General features: G+C 37.9%; 1 protein-coding gene across 5 annotated transcripts in view; it reads right to left on the minus strand.

Moving 5' to 3' along the window:
- Positions 1–15,699: 15,699 nt before the first annotated feature.
- Positions 15,700–18,646, minus strand: part of PPA2 (inorganic pyrophosphatase 2) — a 125,142-nt gene continuing 122,195 nt past the window's right edge. For all 5 annotated transcript variants that reach the window (XM_074040254.1, XM_074040255.1, XM_045392717.2 and 2 more), the window contains 2 exons: positions 16,991–17,027; positions 15,700–15,897 (listed from right to left, as the gene is read on the minus strand). In XM_074040254.1, the coding sequence (XP_073896355.1) occupies positions 15,869–15,897; positions 16,991–17,027 (66 nt within the window). In that variant the 3' untranslated portion in view covers positions 15,700–15,868. The remainder of the gene's footprint in view (positions 15,898–16,990; positions 17,028–18,646) is intronic.

The raw sequence follows: 18,646 nt of genomic DNA on the forward strand, positions 1-18,646 counted from the left end.
TTCAACACAATTGTCCCTCTAACCTTCCATTCCTATCCTGGCTTCTCTGACATCCACAATGCCAAGTTACTTTTGCTCTCATTCCTTTCCTGTTCCCTCAGGTAGTTTATTCATGCCAAGTACCTGCAGTTATCACCTGCATGTGGTTTCTTGGTATTAGTTGGGAGTTGCAAGTAATAGAAACCTAACTTGAACTAGGTTACATTTTACAAAGATATTTAAGGATCTTAGGCAAGAATGAAGCTGCCTAAATAAGGAATACTTGGGATCAGAGACTCAAACATGTGAGTTTTCTACCAATTTTGTTTTCTTTTTCTGTGTGACTGTTGCATTTTCCTGTGTGCAGACCATTTTGAATTTATATCTCTTTTGTTCTAGAGAGCTGGAAGACTGGGTTCTAATGTCTTGGTCTCAATTCCAGATTTATAAGTAAGGCTATTGATTGGCTCAGTTTAGGCTCAGGTCTCAAATAAATCAATTTCAGCAGGCAGTACAGTCAAGGGAAAAGGTTAGGTGATCACCTTGGATCAATCAACCATGGCTGGGTGGTCATAAGAACATGGCGTCTCTAATGTCACCTCCAGACTTAGCCTCCCATCTGAGCACATAAAGAATTTGCTAGATATTGTCACATGCTGCCATCTCCAATTTAAGCCTGAAACTGATCTCATAATTTCCCACCCAAACTATAGGCCACCTTTACTATTTGTGAATGAATAGTATCATCATTCTGTCATCATCCTTGGCCCAAACCTTGGATTATCCTGCCCCATCTCCTTCTCTTCTGAGTACAGTCACCAATTTGTAAAATAGTAATGATTAATATTTAGTGAATATTTACTGTATACCACTAAATGATATATATATTATCTCCTTTAATTCTCAAATAAACTCCTGAGATAGATTCTATAGGTAAAGCCATTTTTACAGTTTAAGAAACTAAAAAAGTTAGCTTGCTCAAGATCATACAACTACAAAGTAATGGGACTTAGGAGTCAATTTAAGTCCGTTCAAACTCTGAGCCAAAGCTTTTGTTTTGTTTTGTTTTGTTTTTTGAGACCAGGTCTCACTCTGTTGCCCAGACTGGAGTGCAGTGGCTTGGTATTGGCTCACTGCAACCTCCGCCTCCCGAGTTCAAGTGATCTCCTACCTCAGCCTCCCAAGTAGCTGGGACTACAGACGTGTGCCAAGACTCCCGGCTATTTTTTATTTTGTATTTTGTATTTTTAGTAGAGACACACTTTCACCAGTTGGCAAGGCTGGTCTCGAACTCCTGACTTCAGGTGATCTGCCAGCCTCAGCCTCCCAAAGTGTTAGGATTACAGGTGTGAGCCACAGTGCCTGGCCTAAGTCAAAGCTTTTAACAATCATGCGATACTGTCTGATCACTTCTCAAAAATTTTTGTTACATAATATTTCTGATACCTCATACCCTACAAATCCCTCCCCAATCAGCTTGTACACCCACACAAACAGCCCTGGCACTGCCATTCCCCTACAGCTGGAAAGCTAGAGTCCAGTGTGAGTAGTCCAAACTTTTTCAAGGGTTGCAGTGCTATGTTCCTTGACGTTATATGTTAATTTTTAAAACAATGTGTTCATTTTTTTCTTTTTTTTTGGAAACAAGTCTCACACCCATCACCCAGGCTGGAGTGCAGTGGCGTGATCATGGTTAACTGCAGCCTCGACTTCCTGGGCTCAGGTGATTCTCCCTCCTCAGCCTCTCAAGTAGCTGGGACTACAGGCACATGCCACCACTCCCAGCTAATTTTTTTATTTTTTTGTAGAGACAGGATTTCACCACGTTGCCTAGGCTGGTCTTAAACTCCTGGGCTCAAGCAATCCTCCTGCCTTGGCTTTCAAAAGTGTTGGGTTTACAGGCATGAGTCACGGTGCCCTGCCAGGTTTTTTTCTTTTCTTTCTTCTTTTTTTTTTTTTTTAAAGCAGTGAAGTGTATTAGCTTGTTCTATTTCTCTTTAAATCATTCATTCCTCTGTTATATTCTATATTTTTCATGACTCACTGGACACCTGCAAAAATTCCAAAGCATAAAATGCTTTCGATGGATATAGCCACTTATTGTTGGCCTATGTGTTGAATATATCATATTTTCTTTGACTAGATGCCCCTCACTGTTAAGACTATTCCTAGGAAAGACTTTCTCATAATGTGCATCAATTTTCAAGTCTGGTGAACCTTGCAACTCCTCCACTAGGGCACATTTTCCCTTGGAACATGGCAGTGTAGATCTCCTCTCACATATAACAATTTGCTGGCCTATGTTGAATTTCTATTGCTTATGGTTAGTAGTTATAGTAGGGGGACTTCAAAATGGTGCCCAAGGACCCTCTCCTCCTGATCTTCACTCCTTTGTTTAATCCCTTCTCTCAAGTTTAGATTGAACCTCATGGCTTGCTTCTACACAATAGGATACAGGAAAGTTGATGGATGCCACTTCCAAGAGTGATTACAAAAAATGGTGATGGCTGTCTTGCTAGCAGACTCTATTTCATTGTTGGCTTGTACACTTTGATGAATCAAGTTGCCATGTTAAAGAGGCACATATAGTAAGGGGATGAGCAAGAAGCCAAATCTTCCTATCCACCAGTGTAAGCTTGGAAGCAAATCCTTCCCCAGTAAAGACTTGAGATGACCCTGGTAATAAGAAACCCTGTTAGGCCCTTCCTGGATTCCTTGACCCACAGAAATTGTGAGATAATGTTTCTTGTCTTAAGCCACTAGGTTTTATGGATTTTTACTCAGAAATAGATTAATAATATAACAAAATTCAAAACATCAACCTTTCCTGTATTAAACTGATGTAATCATATATTTGACTTTTTGGGAAAAATTATTTTTACAACTGTTTAACTTTTATTTGAGTCACACAATAAGCTATTTTTGTTCATCCTTAGAGTGTTTCCAGTTGATGACTTCCATTATCCTATGCTAGGAACAGGGAAAGAGGCAAATGCAAACATGTGGCTCCTTTTCTCTTAACACTCCAACATTTGAGAAGCTGCAGCAAGTACACTTCCAACAGAATTATGTGAGCCTTTCAATGTGACTTCTTGCCAATCCAAGGTCCCTCAACTAACATTCTTTCTACCATCAATTTCTTCATGTAATATTCTTCCTACTAAATACTAAACACACACTAAAAATTTAAATTTCAAAACTTAAAAACATAGCATATTAGTTTAGAAAACTAATGAGAACAGTAGGGAAAAATATCTTTATAATCTGAAATGATTCCAAAATTAATTCCAAAGTGCATACAATTCAGGCTGCCAAATAACCTGTTAGTTATCAGTTGTAGTGAATACATTACCAACTCCTTTTTATGATGTGATGACAACTTTGGCTTTAGTGACCATATTCTCTGTGATAACAAAGAGCAAAGGGGCACCCACTACCTGTTTCCTTAGATGTAAAGTGTTGTACTCCTCTTTTCACAAATTACAGAAAGATAATTGTTTTTGTTAATTATTTTCTTGGGAACAGAAATTTTACACTGATCCTGCCATCAAAGATTTGTATTCTACATAAAGCCAAATCTACATAAATAGCCAAATTTCTGTTTGTGGAGAAAATAAACAAATATTTACTGTTTCTCCCTTTTTTCTCCAAGAAGCACCACCTTAAGCCACATGTATCTGTGCACCCCCATAAACCATCAAGTGTAATATTAGCCAGTTAGATGATCCTTTTCAGGGGAGAAAAAAGGGTCAGAAGCCAAATAGCATCTGCATGTAAAAAGTACTTTATTTCTCCAAAAAATAAGAAATCTAACTTTAAACTGCATTTTAAAACCAGATACCTTTTAGTGTGCATGCAGGTTTCACTAAATAATTCTTTGTCTCAGTCACCCCAAGCATCCAACCCTGAGACCAACTCTTAACACTCCTCATAAAATATGTTCCTTGTAATAAATTGCAAATAGCTTTCATGGGATGGACAATTGGTTAGAGAGGATGAATCTAATCTGTGCCACAGAGTATTTGGCCAACATCAATTCCAGCTCCCACACCACCTGTTATCTTTGGAATTCTGTCTCTGTTTTAAATCATTCTTTCAATGCACATTAGAAAGAAGCACTAAGGAGTGGCAAACCTAATTTGTTGCACTTTTTGTTTTATACCATGGGAAAATATCTACACAAACAGATGCTAATATAAAGACAGTATTTTTTAATAGAATGGATGGTTTATGTTCCTCCCGTTTGCTCAAACTACTAACACATCATTAACATTCAACACTGAAGAACTTAGATTGACACACACTTTTATTGTCCAACAAAAGTGTTAAGGGAAAGACAGCCACAGATTTGCATTCATCTCTTTCCTGTTCCCAGCATAGGATACTAGGAGACACAGATTGGAAGCATTCTAAGGATGAGCAAAAAGAGCTTACTGTCGGACTCATACATAATAATTAAACATAATTTTGCCCAAAAAAGTTGCTGTGAGTCAATCACAAGTAATATTTTAAAATTTAAAATGTTAAATCACACCGTATTCTTGAATTTACATTTGATCTTTAATTCATAGTCACATTTACAAGCAATATTATCAGGTTGGGCAGTGGTAAAAATCAAATTATGGTTTGAGAGTCTACCAACTTCTTATTACAAAAAAAGATCTCTGTATGAAGAATATTATTTTGTATTAAAACTATCAGTTTTAAATAGCTGCCAGTTGGAAAGAAATTTACAACAAAGAATGGTAAATCATGTATATCTTCTTTTTCTTAGTCAGGACAACACAATTATTTTTAACCACATACAGTATGAAGGGGCAAATAATTACGTTTCTACATTAAAGGAGGCAAAGTACAGAAGAAAGTATGACAAAAAGCAAAGGCAAAAATAAAACAAGTTTGGATTAAGATCTGGTTTCAAGCCAGTCCCCATCATTTGCTAGTCATGTGGCTTTAAAAAATTAACCTCTGTAGATTCTACATTCCTCCTCCAATAAGCAAGATTCTTTCCAGTTCAAAAAGGGGATTTATATTCTAAATCCCCTTCAGATTCAGAAAAGCAACCTACAGTCTATAGTTTTGTACTTTCTGCAGATTCTGTATTAAATAAAATCTATTTGTAAATGGTTGAGTATATTCTAGAGACAAATTAACAGACATTAATGTAAATTGCATTAATAGTACTTTGTTTTGTGGGGCAGAATAAAAGCTGGAGTAGGTATTGGTAAAAATGAAATTATGGTTTGAGAGCCTACCAAGAGTTCTAAAATCTTAATAAAATAAGATTAAAACTGTTCTTAAAAAACTAAAGAAAATGAGAAGTCAGAGGAATGACATGTAACGTTATAGAAGGAAAAGGAAAAAAAAAATTAACTTTTCTTTGAGAAAAATATCCCCTAAAACATAGTAGTTTCGAGTAAGTGGGGTTTTAAGTGCCACAGGTGGCCTTTAAACTATTTTTCATGAGAGTTTATCAACTGAACTAATTTATATTACATCCGGGTGGATTATGTTTTTCTCATTTTCACTATATATTATTCTTATTTGTCCTACCACTCTCTTCACATTATTTAGGTCTTCTATCACTGTGGTCAAATAGTAGTATTTCTAATCAGAAAATCAAAATATGTTACTGCTACTTTCAAGATCAGGAGGTCAATTTTCAAACATGGAACTGAGAGGTGAAGCTGGCTGGGCTTCTGGGTTGGGTGGGGACTTGGAGAACTTTTCTGTCTAGCTAAAGGATTGTAAACACACTAATCAGTGCTGTGTCTAGCTAAAGGTTTGTAAAGGCATCAATCAGCACTCTGTAAAAATACACCAATCAGTGCTCTGTGTCTAGCTAAAGGTTTGTAAATGCACCAATCAGCACTCTGTAAAAATGGACCAATTAGCAGGACGTGGGCGGGGCCAAATAAGGGAATAAAAGCTGGCCACTGGACCCATGGGCGGCAACGTGCTCAGATTCCCTTCCAGGGTGTGCAAGCTTTGTTTTTTCGCTCTTCACAGTAAATCTTGCTGCTGCTCACTCTGGGTCCGCACTACCTTTATGAGCTGTTAACACTCACTGCGAAGGTCTGCGGCTTCCCTCCTGAAGTCAGCGAGACCACGAACCCACTGGAAGGAAGAAACTCTGGACACATCTGAACATCTGAAGGAACAAACTCCGGACACACCATCTTTAAGAAGTGTAACACTCACCGTGAGGGTCTGTGGCTTCATTCTTGAAGTCAGACCAAGAACCCACCGGAAGGAATAAATTCCAGACACAGAAGTTAATATCAGTAATTACACAAAAACCCATATAAGAAGTCACTTTGGAACAAGATTTTTAGCCTTTGAGCCCTGAGTCTATTTTTATTGTGAAGTATCTCATGTTTATTTTTTTCTCATCCTCTACAAAAAGGCAGTAGTAAACACGTGATGACCAGCCCTTGTCAGTTAAACTTTTCCCCAGGGGCATTAGAGGAATTTTGTATGAGAACTCTCAAAATGCCTTACATACTGCTGTGACTAAGATATTACCCAGAGAATCTTACTTTCTGGATATCATTTATTTACTTGGGGGGGAGAAAAAGCAACCCATAACTGGTAACACTAATTATTGTTTCAGAAAACACAAAATACTCTAGGCTGCATTAAAAGGTATGTAGAATGCGTAAAGAATGAGCTATTGGTTTTTGTTTTGACATTAGGCAAATGTTTACTATGTTCATTTGGAGGCTCCATAGCAAATAACATAATAAAATAATTTGACTTTAAGTAAAAATCTCAATGATGAGTAGAATTTTAGGAGGCAAGAATTATGCAAAAATTTAATTCATTATAAAATTTATTTCTATTTTGAAAAGAATAAATTTATTACTTTTTATACCTTAAGATTTACAAGGAGCTCTCTGAATACAATGATCAGCTACATATATGTTAAAAAGAAGCTAAATTTTAAAAACCTGTTATTTAAGTTAGATATGTTAAGTCTCCTTTTTTGGAGATCCTTAAAATATATATATTCTTATATTTCAAAGATATTACATGGGCTTTTGAAACAGAGCAGAGAGACACCCCTCCAAATGCTTTCAAATGCAGTATTAGAATGCTGACAAGATGCAGAAGGCCTGATTTCCAGGAATCCACTTAACTTCTCTCTAAACTTTACTCAATGTAATAAGTAAAGTGGAAAGAATATTTGTCTTCCTCACAGGATGTTGTATCTATTAAATGCAATAAACATGAACTGTTAATGTGCAAAACAATAATGCAAACATTGTCATAAAACAATCTCTGCTCTCAGTGAGTTTATAATCTAGTAAAAGAGACAATAGGAACAATTTTAATACAAATCAGAATGACCTAAAGACTATAATGGAGGAATAAATAAATAGGGCTATTCACCTCTCACAGAAAAGAAAATAATTGATTTCAATGTGAAGGATTGGGGACAGAAAAGGCTGCATTTGAGCTGGACTTTGAGGATAAGTAGTAGCTCAAGAAGCAACACGATAAGAGTGAAAGGGACATTAATCCTTGAATCAAAAGCCAGAGCTCTGTTCTACTTCTGCCTCTACCACTCACTAGAAACTAGCAGGAATCCCTTGCACAGAAGAGGCCGTGAGCATGTGGTCTTGTCTGAGTTGCTGTTGTTCACACAGGAAGGGACAGCTCGGTCTACTTGCTGATTTCACAGTGGGCTTAGCTGTTTCTGTCCACCTGTGGACCGAATGCTCCTGATGCATGAGATTCTGGCCTGAATCCTAGTATTCATGTTCTACTCTCCAACTGGGGAGAATTCCTGCATTAGGATGGTAATTCCTGGTCTTGCCAACTACTAAGTTCTCCTAGTAGAAGACTACAGATGTAAATCAGCCATCCAATTTTAGCTGCTTTAATTAGGTAAGACTCACTGTTTGGCATTCTGCATGATTCCTTTCAAAACCGTACTGGTATTACTATTTAGCCATTTTCAATTTACAGTGTTATTAAAAGCTTAAACATTTTTATCTTATTTTCATTTTTAACTTTTAAAGAGAACAGAAAGCAATAACATAATAGGGAGAGTCCTACAGGTAGTCCTGCTGCAAGCAGGGAAAATTAGTATATTCCCACCCTGGCTTCCTTAGTTAGCTTGGCATAATATTTTCAGGGCTCAGGTTTAGATTTCTGACTTGAAAGTGGGCTAATCTCTTTAAACTTGGATCCAGTATTCAGGATCCAAACTTTGCACCTAGAACTAAGGAATACCATTATAATTGATAAAAACATTAAGATCAGTGGATAAGTTGGCAAAGACAAGACGAAGGACATTCATAGAAGACACTATGATTAGTAAATATGTAGGGAAAAAAATTAAACCTATTATGAACACTATAACAATAATAAAATATTCTATCCTAGGAAGAACAGGAAAGAAGAAAATAGAAATCTCATATATTGCTGGTGACAATATAAGTTGGAATAACCCTTGTAAAATTCTATTTGTCTATAAAATGTTCTCTTTCTATTTCCACCTTAGGAAATTTATAGAAATCTCAGTCTTCTCATTTCCATCCCTGCTCCTGCCCCCAGCACAATCAGTTTTCAATACCACAGTGGGAATGATCTGCTTCTTTGTTCAAGACCCTCCAGTGGCTTCTCATTTTACCAGGGTAAAAGGGCAAGTCCTTAGATGATCCATAGACCCCATGTGATTTCCCTGCTCCCTCTGGGGCCTCATCTCTGCTCCTCTTCCCTGCTCCCTACACTCCGGCCACACAAGCCTCCTTGCTGTTCTTGGAACAAGCCAGCCGCACTCTTGCCTTAGGACTTTTGCTCTTAGCATTGCTACTTCAATGCTCTGGACCCACACGGGCTCACTCTTGTTTCTCTTCACCACTTTGCTCAGTTGTCATCTTCCCAGTGAGGCCTGCCTTGACCTACTCAACTCAAAATTTCAATTTGCTACTCTTATCCTTAGATTCCCAATTTCTCCTTACTCTGGTCTTCCTTTTACATATTAGACAAATTATTATGTTTATGATCTGTCTTCCCCACACAAAATGCAAGTTTTACAACAGCAGGGATTTTGTCTGTTTTGTACTCATGTATGCTAAAAACTTAAAATAATAGCACCTGACACATACACATAGGCAGTCAATAAGTAATGGCTGAATGAATTTTAGAAAAACATAAATGAGAAATCATGTCTGAAAACAGCAGACTTGTTAATTAAAATCATTGTAATGGCATGGCTTCTGGATGGATCCCTCTTTATCTTTCCGCCTGATTCAATCTTTTGTAGCCAGGTACTCAAAAGAGGCGAAAGAGCTCCAACTATCTATGTATTGGGTATTCTTGAATGGAGAAGCGACATTGACATTTTTCCTCTCAGGGTGAACAAGGATCCTTTTAGAGTCTTGTTTACTACTCATATCATAGAGGGCATAATTTGAGAAGTGGAGTCTGGTCTTAACAGGTCATCAGAACAGGGTAAATGTCAGGTCAACCACAGAAACCTTGATCTGTGGCTATGGCTCACACATTTTACAAAGCTCTTCTATCTTTGGTGGCCACCACTGTCCCCTCCCACCCTTGTTAGAGCAGAGCTGCTTCTTCACTATTCTAACTCCTCCAAGGCTGTTACATCAGAAGCAGAGGATTATCTCTCATTGTGTCCTAGGAAGACATAAGTCTAGGTGTGGGGCTGATAGGGAGCCCAATTATTATGCGCTTACTTTATCTAACACAGTTTGCTAACTTAGAAAACAAGTTATTCTCATCAAGTAAATTTTAAAGTTTTAACCCAAACCACATTTAATGTTTAGTACTAAACTTAGTGTAACTTTTATTCCCTCCGTCTTTTTATTTTCTAACAGGAGGTAATAATAATATTCTGTGTATGAATCCACTACACAGGCAGACACCTCATTTTCTTTCTCCTTTTCTTGGTGGGGAGATAAACTCAAACAGAACATTAACACTGAAAAATTCCCAATATGATCTACCCTGTGAATATCTAAGTCTAATCTAAGACTCATGGAGGAAATGAAAAATGATTGTGGCTCTACCCTAGAAATTCTGATGAATAGATCTTTAGAGAACGCCAGGAATTTGTTCTTTAAGAAGCATTCTTGGTGATTTTGATGCTGGTGTTTCACAGAGCCCACTGGCAAAACAGAATATGGAAAGAAGGATGAAAATAATAGAAGCCAACTGGAATTTAAAGATTTCATTCACAATGTAAGTCATTATAAAACAGCATAATAAGTAAAGATAAACTAGTAGTAGCAAGATGTACCTTGACCTATGGCAAGACAATGAAACCCCTTGTGAAACTAAATCATCATATTATTAATAAGCATGTAAGCTGCTAAAAATGCATGTAGTCATTGTTGGAGGAACAGACTTTAAGTGCTCCTCAGTAGACTGAAGAAATGCTACTAAATATATCATATATGAAATGTTTGTCTTATGTGAAAAATAAATGAAAGCTCATAAAAACTTCAGATATTTGTAATTATAGCAAGTTTGAGAATGATTCTTGGATAGTCCACCCCCTTTACTTTTTCACATCCATGGGAACTGGCTGTGGGTATTACCTAAAATTGCATCTATGGATAAATTTTAGTTTCCTAATTTGTTTTAGAACGTTTTAACAATAATTCACTCTATATTTTCCCAGTAGTTTTTCTTTATAAGTATTTAGTATAATGTCTATTCAATTTGTTTCATGGGATTGGACTGGCAAAAATTAAATTAGCTAGTATGGAAGACATTTTGAAACAATCATGAAAGAGCCACATTGTCATCATAATAGTGATGACTATGTAGCGATGTAGAAAGATGTTTACAATTTTAAAAATTTCAAAATTATATACCAAGATTATAATTACATAACATCACACACTATGAAGACAATCATTAACTGGGTAACATAGACAGATGGTATATTAGTTTGTTTATGTGTTGCTATAAAGAAATACCTGAGGCTGAGTAATTTATAAAGAAAAAAGGTTTATTTTGGCTCACAGTTCTGCAGGTTGTGTAAGCACAGTACCGACATCTGCTTGGCTTCTGGTGAGGGCCTCAGGAAGCTTACATCATGGCAGAAGGCAAAAGGGGAGCAGATGTGTCACATGGCAAGAGAGCATGAATGGGAGTTGCCAGGCTCTCTCATGTGAGCTCTCATGTGAGCTACCAACGTAAGTGATATGGCCTGGCTCTGTGTCCCCACCCAAATATCATAATGATTTGTAATCCAAGTTGTAATACCCGTGTGTTGAGGGAGGGGGCTTGTGGGAGGTAATCTGATCATGGAGGTGGTTTTCCCGTGCTGTTCTCCTGGTAATGAGTGAGTTCTTATGAGACCTGATGATTCTATAAGGAGCTTTTCTCCCTTGTGCTCTGCACTTTTCTCTCCTGCTCCCATGTAAAGAAGGATGTGTTTGCTTCCCCTTCTGCCATAATTGTAAGTTTCCTGAGGCCTCCCTAGTCATGTGGAACTGTGAGTCAACTAAATATCTTTCATTTATAAGTTACCCAGGCTCAGGCAGTTCTTTAGAGCAGCATGAGAATGGACTAATACAGTACATTGAGTGGAGTGCTGCTATAAAGATAACCAAAAATGTAGAAGCAACTTTGGAACTGGGTAACAAGCAGAGGTTCAAAGTTTGGAGGGCTCAGAAGAAGACAGGAAGGTGTGGGAATGTTTGGAACTTCCTAGAGACTTGTTGAATGGTTTTGACCAAAATGTTGATAGTGACATGGACAATGGAATCCAGGCTGAGTTGGTTTCAGATGGAGATGAGTAACTTCTTGGGAACTGGAGCAAAGGTGACTCTTGCTATGCCTTAGCAAAGAGACTGGTGGCATTGTGCCCCTGCCCTAGAGAACTGTAGAACTCTGAACTTGAGAGAGATTATTTAGGGTATCTGGCAGAAGCAATTTCTAAGTGGCAAAGCATTCAAGAGGAAGCACAATATAAAAGTTTGGAAAATTTGTAGCCTAATGATGCACAAAGAAAAACATTTTCTGGGGAGAAATTCAATCCTGCTGCAGAAATTTGCTTAAGTACAAGAAGACGAATGTTAATCACCAAGACAATGGGGAAAATCGCTCCAGGGCAAGTCAGAGAACTTCACAGCAGCCTCTCCCATCACAGGCCTGGAGGCCTAGGAAGAAAAAATGGTTTTGTAGGTTGAGCCCAGGCCCCCTTGCACTGTGCAGCCTTGGGACATGGTGCCCTGCATCCCAGCTGCTCTAGCCATGGGTAAAAGGGGCCAAGGTCCAGCTTAGGCCATGGCTTCAGAGGGTGCAAGCCCCGAGCCCTAATGGCTTCCACCTGGTGTTGAGCCTGGGGGTGTACTTCTCAAGAAGTGAGATTTTGGAACCTCAGCCTAGATTTCAGAGGATGTATGGAAATCCCTGGCTGTCCAGGCAGAAGTTTCCTGCAGGGGCAGAGCCCTCATGGAGAACCTCTGTTAGGGTAGTACAGAAGGGAAATGTGGGGTTGGAGCCCCCACACAGAGGCCTCACTAGGGCACTGCCTAGTGGAGCTGTGAGAAGAGGGCCACCATCCTCCAGACCCCAGAATGGTAGATCCACTGACAGCTTGCAACCGTGTACATGGAAAAGCCACAGACACTCAACGCCAGCCCATGAAAGCAACCATGAAGGTGGTTGTACCCTGCAAAGCCACAGGGGTGGAACTGCCCAAGGCCATGGGAGCCCACTTCTTCCATCAGCATTGCCTGGATGTGAGACATGGGGTCTAAGGAGATCATTTTGGAAATTTAAGGCTCAATGACTGCCCTATTGGATTTCGGACATGTATAGAACATGTAGTGCCTTTATTTTGGACATTTTCTCCCACTTAAAATGGCTGTATTTACCCAATGCCTGTACCCCCATTGTATCTAGGAAGTAACTAACTTGCTTTTGATTTTACAGGCTCATAGGCAGAAGGGACTTGCCTTGTTTCAGATGAGACTTTGGACTTGGACTTTTGGGTTAATACTGGAAAGAGTTAAGATTTTGGGGGACTGTTGGGAAGGCATAATTGTGTTTTGAAATGTGAGAAAGATGAGATTTGGGAGGATCAAGGGGCAGAGTGATATGGTCTGGCTCTGAGTCCCCTCCTAAATCTCATCTTGAATTGTAATCCAAAAGTGTTGGAGAAGGGACCTCATGGGAGGTGATCAGATCATGGTGGCAGTTCCCCTGTGCTGTTCTTGTGATATTGAGTGAGTTCTCATGAGAGTTTATGATTTTTATAAGGGGATTTTCCCTGCTTTGCTCTGCACTTGTCTCTCCTGCCACCATGTAAAGGACACGTTTGTTTCCCTTTCCTCCGTAATTGTAAGTTTCCTGAGGTCTCCCCAGCCATGTGGAACTGAGTCAATTAAACCTCTTTCCTTTATAAATTACCCAGTCTCAGGCAGTTCTTTATAGCAGCATGAAAATGGACTAACACAGTGTGAACTTACTCATTATCATAGAGATTACATTTCACCATGAGATTTGGAGCAGACAAAACACCTAAACCATATCAAATGGATTTACCTCGCTAGCAAGGCTCACTAACTAGGTAGCATCTGAGTACTACTGACTGCTAGAAGGAGAAGGGGAAAAATACTAGGTGTGCCTTATGCCACAAGAGGACCACCAGGCACAGCTTACTTCTTCGAGAGACTAACGTCACATGCCATAAATCCACTATCTATCTCTTGATAATTCCAGCTAACTTTTTACAACTATTGCAATAATAGTACTCTATTCTCTATCTTTCTGTAAGTTTTATTTTCACAATTTAAACAATATATCAAAAAAAGTAAAAAGAATTCGTTCTTCTCTTACACTCTTTCTTGTCCCTCCAAGAGGTTCATACATTACCAAAGACACTTCAAAGAGAATATTTACTCCTGGAATAATCATTTAAACTCTCTGTGCCTGTTTTCTTATCTATAAAATAGAGGAGTGCTCTGCGCTTTGCCTACATTGCAAGGCAGTTGTATGTGAGAAACTGCATGCATAGAAGGATGGAAAAACCATAGGATTTACAGCCACAGAGTAATGGGTTCTATCTAATCCTGGCTCTGAAACTGAACTAGTTGTGTGACTTTGGACAAGTTATAGAACTTCTCAAGTACAGGCATATAGGGTATATGTACACATAGTATCCAAAACAGTGCTTGTTATACAATAGGTGCTCAATAAACAATAACTGTTATCATAACAGTCTTTTGTAAACCACAAAGCACTTTAAATGCAATTTGTTAATGATGATATATAGAAAAAGGGAGAAAAAGTAGTGAACAAAACTGGTAAGAAAGAAATGCAGTATTCAGAGTGTGAGTATTAGATATGTTTGAGGAGTGAGTAGCATTGCATAGCTGCAGGATGGGTTTGCTGACAAAAGGAGAGAGTCTGATTTTTATTGTCAAGAATATAGAAAACTATGCATAGAGGGCATTTTGAGAAAAATATAACAAAATAGGATCTATGTTGTAGGAAAATCACTGTTTAGAAATGTGGAAGATGGTATGAAGGGAGAAAAACTGGAGGCAAGACAACCACTTGGTTAGGAGGTAAGAGTGCATGATACTGATCTATAGCAATGGGGATGAGACAGAGGGGCTGGATCTGAGTCATGGAGAAGAGATAGGAGCCTGTTAACAAGAATCCAGTGAAGTAAGGGAAAAATCAACAGAGTAGGGGTGTCAACAAATGAGGACAACAAATAAACATTTAGATCATCTTCATGAGTAAAGGGAAGTTCCATATGATTTCAAGGCTTCAAGTGGAAGATTTAGAGAAAGTCAATTCCATTGTTCAAGAACAAGGAGAAAGGAGCATAAGTGCAAGTGAAGATGAATTCAGGTATGGACAAGAGAAGCCAAAGGCATTTAAACTGATGACCAATAGGTAGACACCAGAAAGAGACCTGGGCTTCTTATGGAGATTTGGGAGTCATTGTTACAGAGGTCACCGTCATAGAGGGAGTTGTCACTACAGAGTGACATCCCATAGAGATGATGAGAGTCATCCCCAGAGTCATCACCATAAGCGGAATGAATGAGAATCAAAAAGAGATTAGGATTTCCAAAACAATAAGTTACAGGAAGGAGCCTGAATAAATGTAACACATTTACACAGGCATTAATAAGAGTAGAGGTTGACCAAATATTTAAAGCCTCTACCAGCAATGGACTTGAAAGGAATAATACAGTATGAAAATGAAAGTAACACTTGTCTACACAAATTTTATTAATTTATTGAATTTGTGATTTTTACATCCAATCTATAGAAATAAAAACTAGTAAAATCAATGGGTTCCTTTAGGTATAGAAACTAGAATTGGTCAACTCAATGCCTCTAAATTTGTGCTATGAAATGAAATAAAATCTTTTTTTTTTTTTTTTTTTTTTTTTTTGAGACAGAGTCTCTCTGTTGCCCAGGCTGGAGTGCAGTGGCATGATCTCTGCTCACTGCAACCTCTGCCTCCTGGGCTCAAGCAATTCTTCTGCTTCAGCCTCCTGCATAGCTGGGAGTACAGGCATGCACCACCAGGCCCAGCTATTTTTTGTATCTTTAATAGAGATGGGGTTTCAACATATTGGCCAGGTTGGTCTCGAACTCCTGACCTCGTGATCTGCCCACCCCGGTCTCCCAAAGTGCTGAAATTACAGGCATGAGCCACCACGCCTGGCCAAAATCTTGTTTTTATATCAACAAATGTCCAAAGGAGACTAATTTAAAATTCTGTTTATTTATATATTGCATAGCTCAAAAAGTTTGAAAAACTGAAGTTTTAACAGGAAGTCAGTAAATGCTCACAGATCCCCTTAGCACTTGGGGAAAAAGAGTCTTGGAGTCCTTAGAGATGGGAATCTTGACAGCAGAATTTCAGATGTTTCAATCACTTGCCAAGGAAGTGCCATACTTGCTCTGCATTTAAAATGGGGAAAGAGGGTATTGGGGAAGGGATAAAAGAAAGAAGGAGGGAGAAGGGAGTGATTAATAAAATTTAATTTAGACTTTTAGGAAATATTTAGGCAGATACAAACAGTCATAAGCTCTCTATCTAAAGTTGCATTTCTCTATTTAAAGCTATTTCCCTTTAAACTTTTGTCCCAAGTTCTCTAATTTGGCCCAAGCCTTATATAAAGCTATATTAAACATTCTAGAACCTTCCTACTTTATTTCTTGTATCTTTCTGGGTCATTTTAGTCTCTAGCAGACAACACAGAAGTGCTACAACATGAAATATTTAGATAAAGCTCGTATAGTAAAATTTGACTACACAAAAAATACCCCAAATGAGATAGTATTGCAAAGAAACAATTTGTTAGCTTACCATATAAGGAATACAGTTTGCTTTCCCATGAAATCATGTCTATGGATTTACTCCTTTCTAAACATGTCATACTTGACTCACAGTAAATAGTTCTCATATTTCTTCCAAATCTGCAACTTGAATATTCTTCTAATATTTTATATTAAAACAAAAAACCAAAAGCCTTGCAATATTTTGAAAGACAAATGATGTGTGCACATGCTTAAATTTTGAAAATTTCACTACAGAGCATTTTTACTTGTTTATTAAAACAGCTTCAAATAATGGTAATAAAAATATTGTATTTATTTTTAATTCTACAATAGTATAGGTTTTAAGATCTTCAGCTAAAATAAGTGATTCATTAAAATAAGATAAATATCTGAATGTAAGAGTTTTTTTTTTTTAATTAAGTTTTTAAAAATTAAATGTGTCAGAACTGGCTGGAATATCTCAGTACTTCACCAAAAAAAGTCACTGTACAATCAAATCATTTTCTAGACTAGAAAAGTAGTTAAATGCATTCTCTTTATTTTCTGAATTAGAAAATATTTCATCTGAAATTTCAGCGACTATTTAAAAAATATTTCACTTAGCTTATACAGCTTTTCAATTTATCTATTTTTATTTTTATGTTTTGACTTCCGCTACTGTAAACAAATAAATTTATACGCCTCACTCTTAATGAATCAAAATATACCATACCTTCTTCATTACTTTCTTTATTCGGTGAAGATAATACCTGAAAATAAAAACAGAGAAATAATCTCTGTTACAATAAATATTTATATGTGGAAAGTGCATCCAGAAAAGTTTTTTCATGAAATTATAGAACAACGTTTACACACAATGAATCCCTAACCTGAAAAAGGTAAATATTCCCCTTTGTTTTTCATTATCATTGTTCATTCTTTCAGATAAACAAACCACGGACTTAAGAGTGAAATAAAAATACTTGAAAATATTTTTTTAATTTTAACCCATGGAATTCACTGAAGGTCTTGCAGCTGGGAATGAGAAGAAAGGTTTTCTTTCAATTGCTTCCACAGCTGATGTCTTGAAAGTTAAAATCAAGCACACACACGCATATTTAAATATATGTTTGTTCATGCTTGCTATAAAACACACACTTGCTATAAAATTTATCTGTTTTCTAGAACTTTAAATTATTGTTTCTGTTTATTCTGATGGCTGGACCAAGATTCTTAGAACATACAAGTTTGAAGAAACATTTTTTCTGAGAGAGTTTTTTTCCCCATAATTAGGAACAATACTTTTTAACACTCCATTGGAAGATCCATTTTCCATAAAGAAGAAGCCACAAAGACTATTTAGTTTAAAGAATCATTAGAATTTACATCTATGTGTCCACCATCCAAGTAGAGAAATGAAACATGCCAGGCCCCTCCCCAACTATGACCCCTTCCTTCCTAGCGATAACCCTACCCTACCCTGATTTTATAACACACTTTTCAGATTTCAAATTTAATAATTAACTTCTAATTCTCTGAATTTGCTGACCTTCAATAGACAGGAAATACCTGCCTCTAGCATTTGTTAAGTCTGAGGCAGAGGTACAAATGTACAAATATACATCTAAATATTTAAAAGTTACAGTAACTCAGGCTAACAAGTGATGAATATATATATGAAATGTGTTCCATCTCACTATCTTGATACAAGTACCTTTGTAATGACCTAGAAGCTCTCATTTAGGATTCCAGACACCTTAGAGACATGTGTCTGGATATGGCAGAGGAAGGAAAAGAGGCCCTCATCCTGCTCCACTTCTCTCCCTATTCTAGGCACCTTTCTGCATTTCAAGGGCCTCATCTGCACATGGGTAGAAATTCAGTAGCCCACCTATCTAGGCACCTTTTACCTCCAAACAGCCACCCACTGGCCCCTGCAGAAGTAACGGTGGGTACAAAGTCCACAGAGTCAGGAGTGTGGACCTGGGGAGATGTGTAGCCTGGTATCTACAGAGGCCCCGGAAACACGCTTAAACCTGTCTGGGCAGAGGATTCCAGAGTCCTGGGTAGCCAGGATGTGGTCTAGAATGGGGGCATGCCCCCTAGTGAGTCTAACTTTGGCCCCTTGTGGGGATGTGGTCTAGAATGGGGGCATGCCTCCTGGTAAGTCTATAACTTTGGCCCCTTGGTCTTCTTGCCCTGTGGTAAGATATGCGACTAAATAAGGGCCAAGTATGATCCTCCAAAAAGCAGGATCTGAGAAAGGCTCTCCGTGCTTAAATCTGAGGGCAGTACTGAATAGCCACCACTCCACAAGAAGAAAGATTTACATTTCAGCAATATTAAAATATTCCCTATGATAGTTAATTTTATGTGTCAACTTGGAGGG

The sequence above is a fragment of the Macaca fascicularis genome, chromosome 5 (genome assembly GCF_037993035.2).
Source record: "Macaca fascicularis isolate 582-1 chromosome 5, T2T-MFA8v1.1".
NCBI lineage: Eukaryota > Metazoa > Chordata > Mammalia > Primates > Cercopithecidae > Macaca > Macaca fascicularis.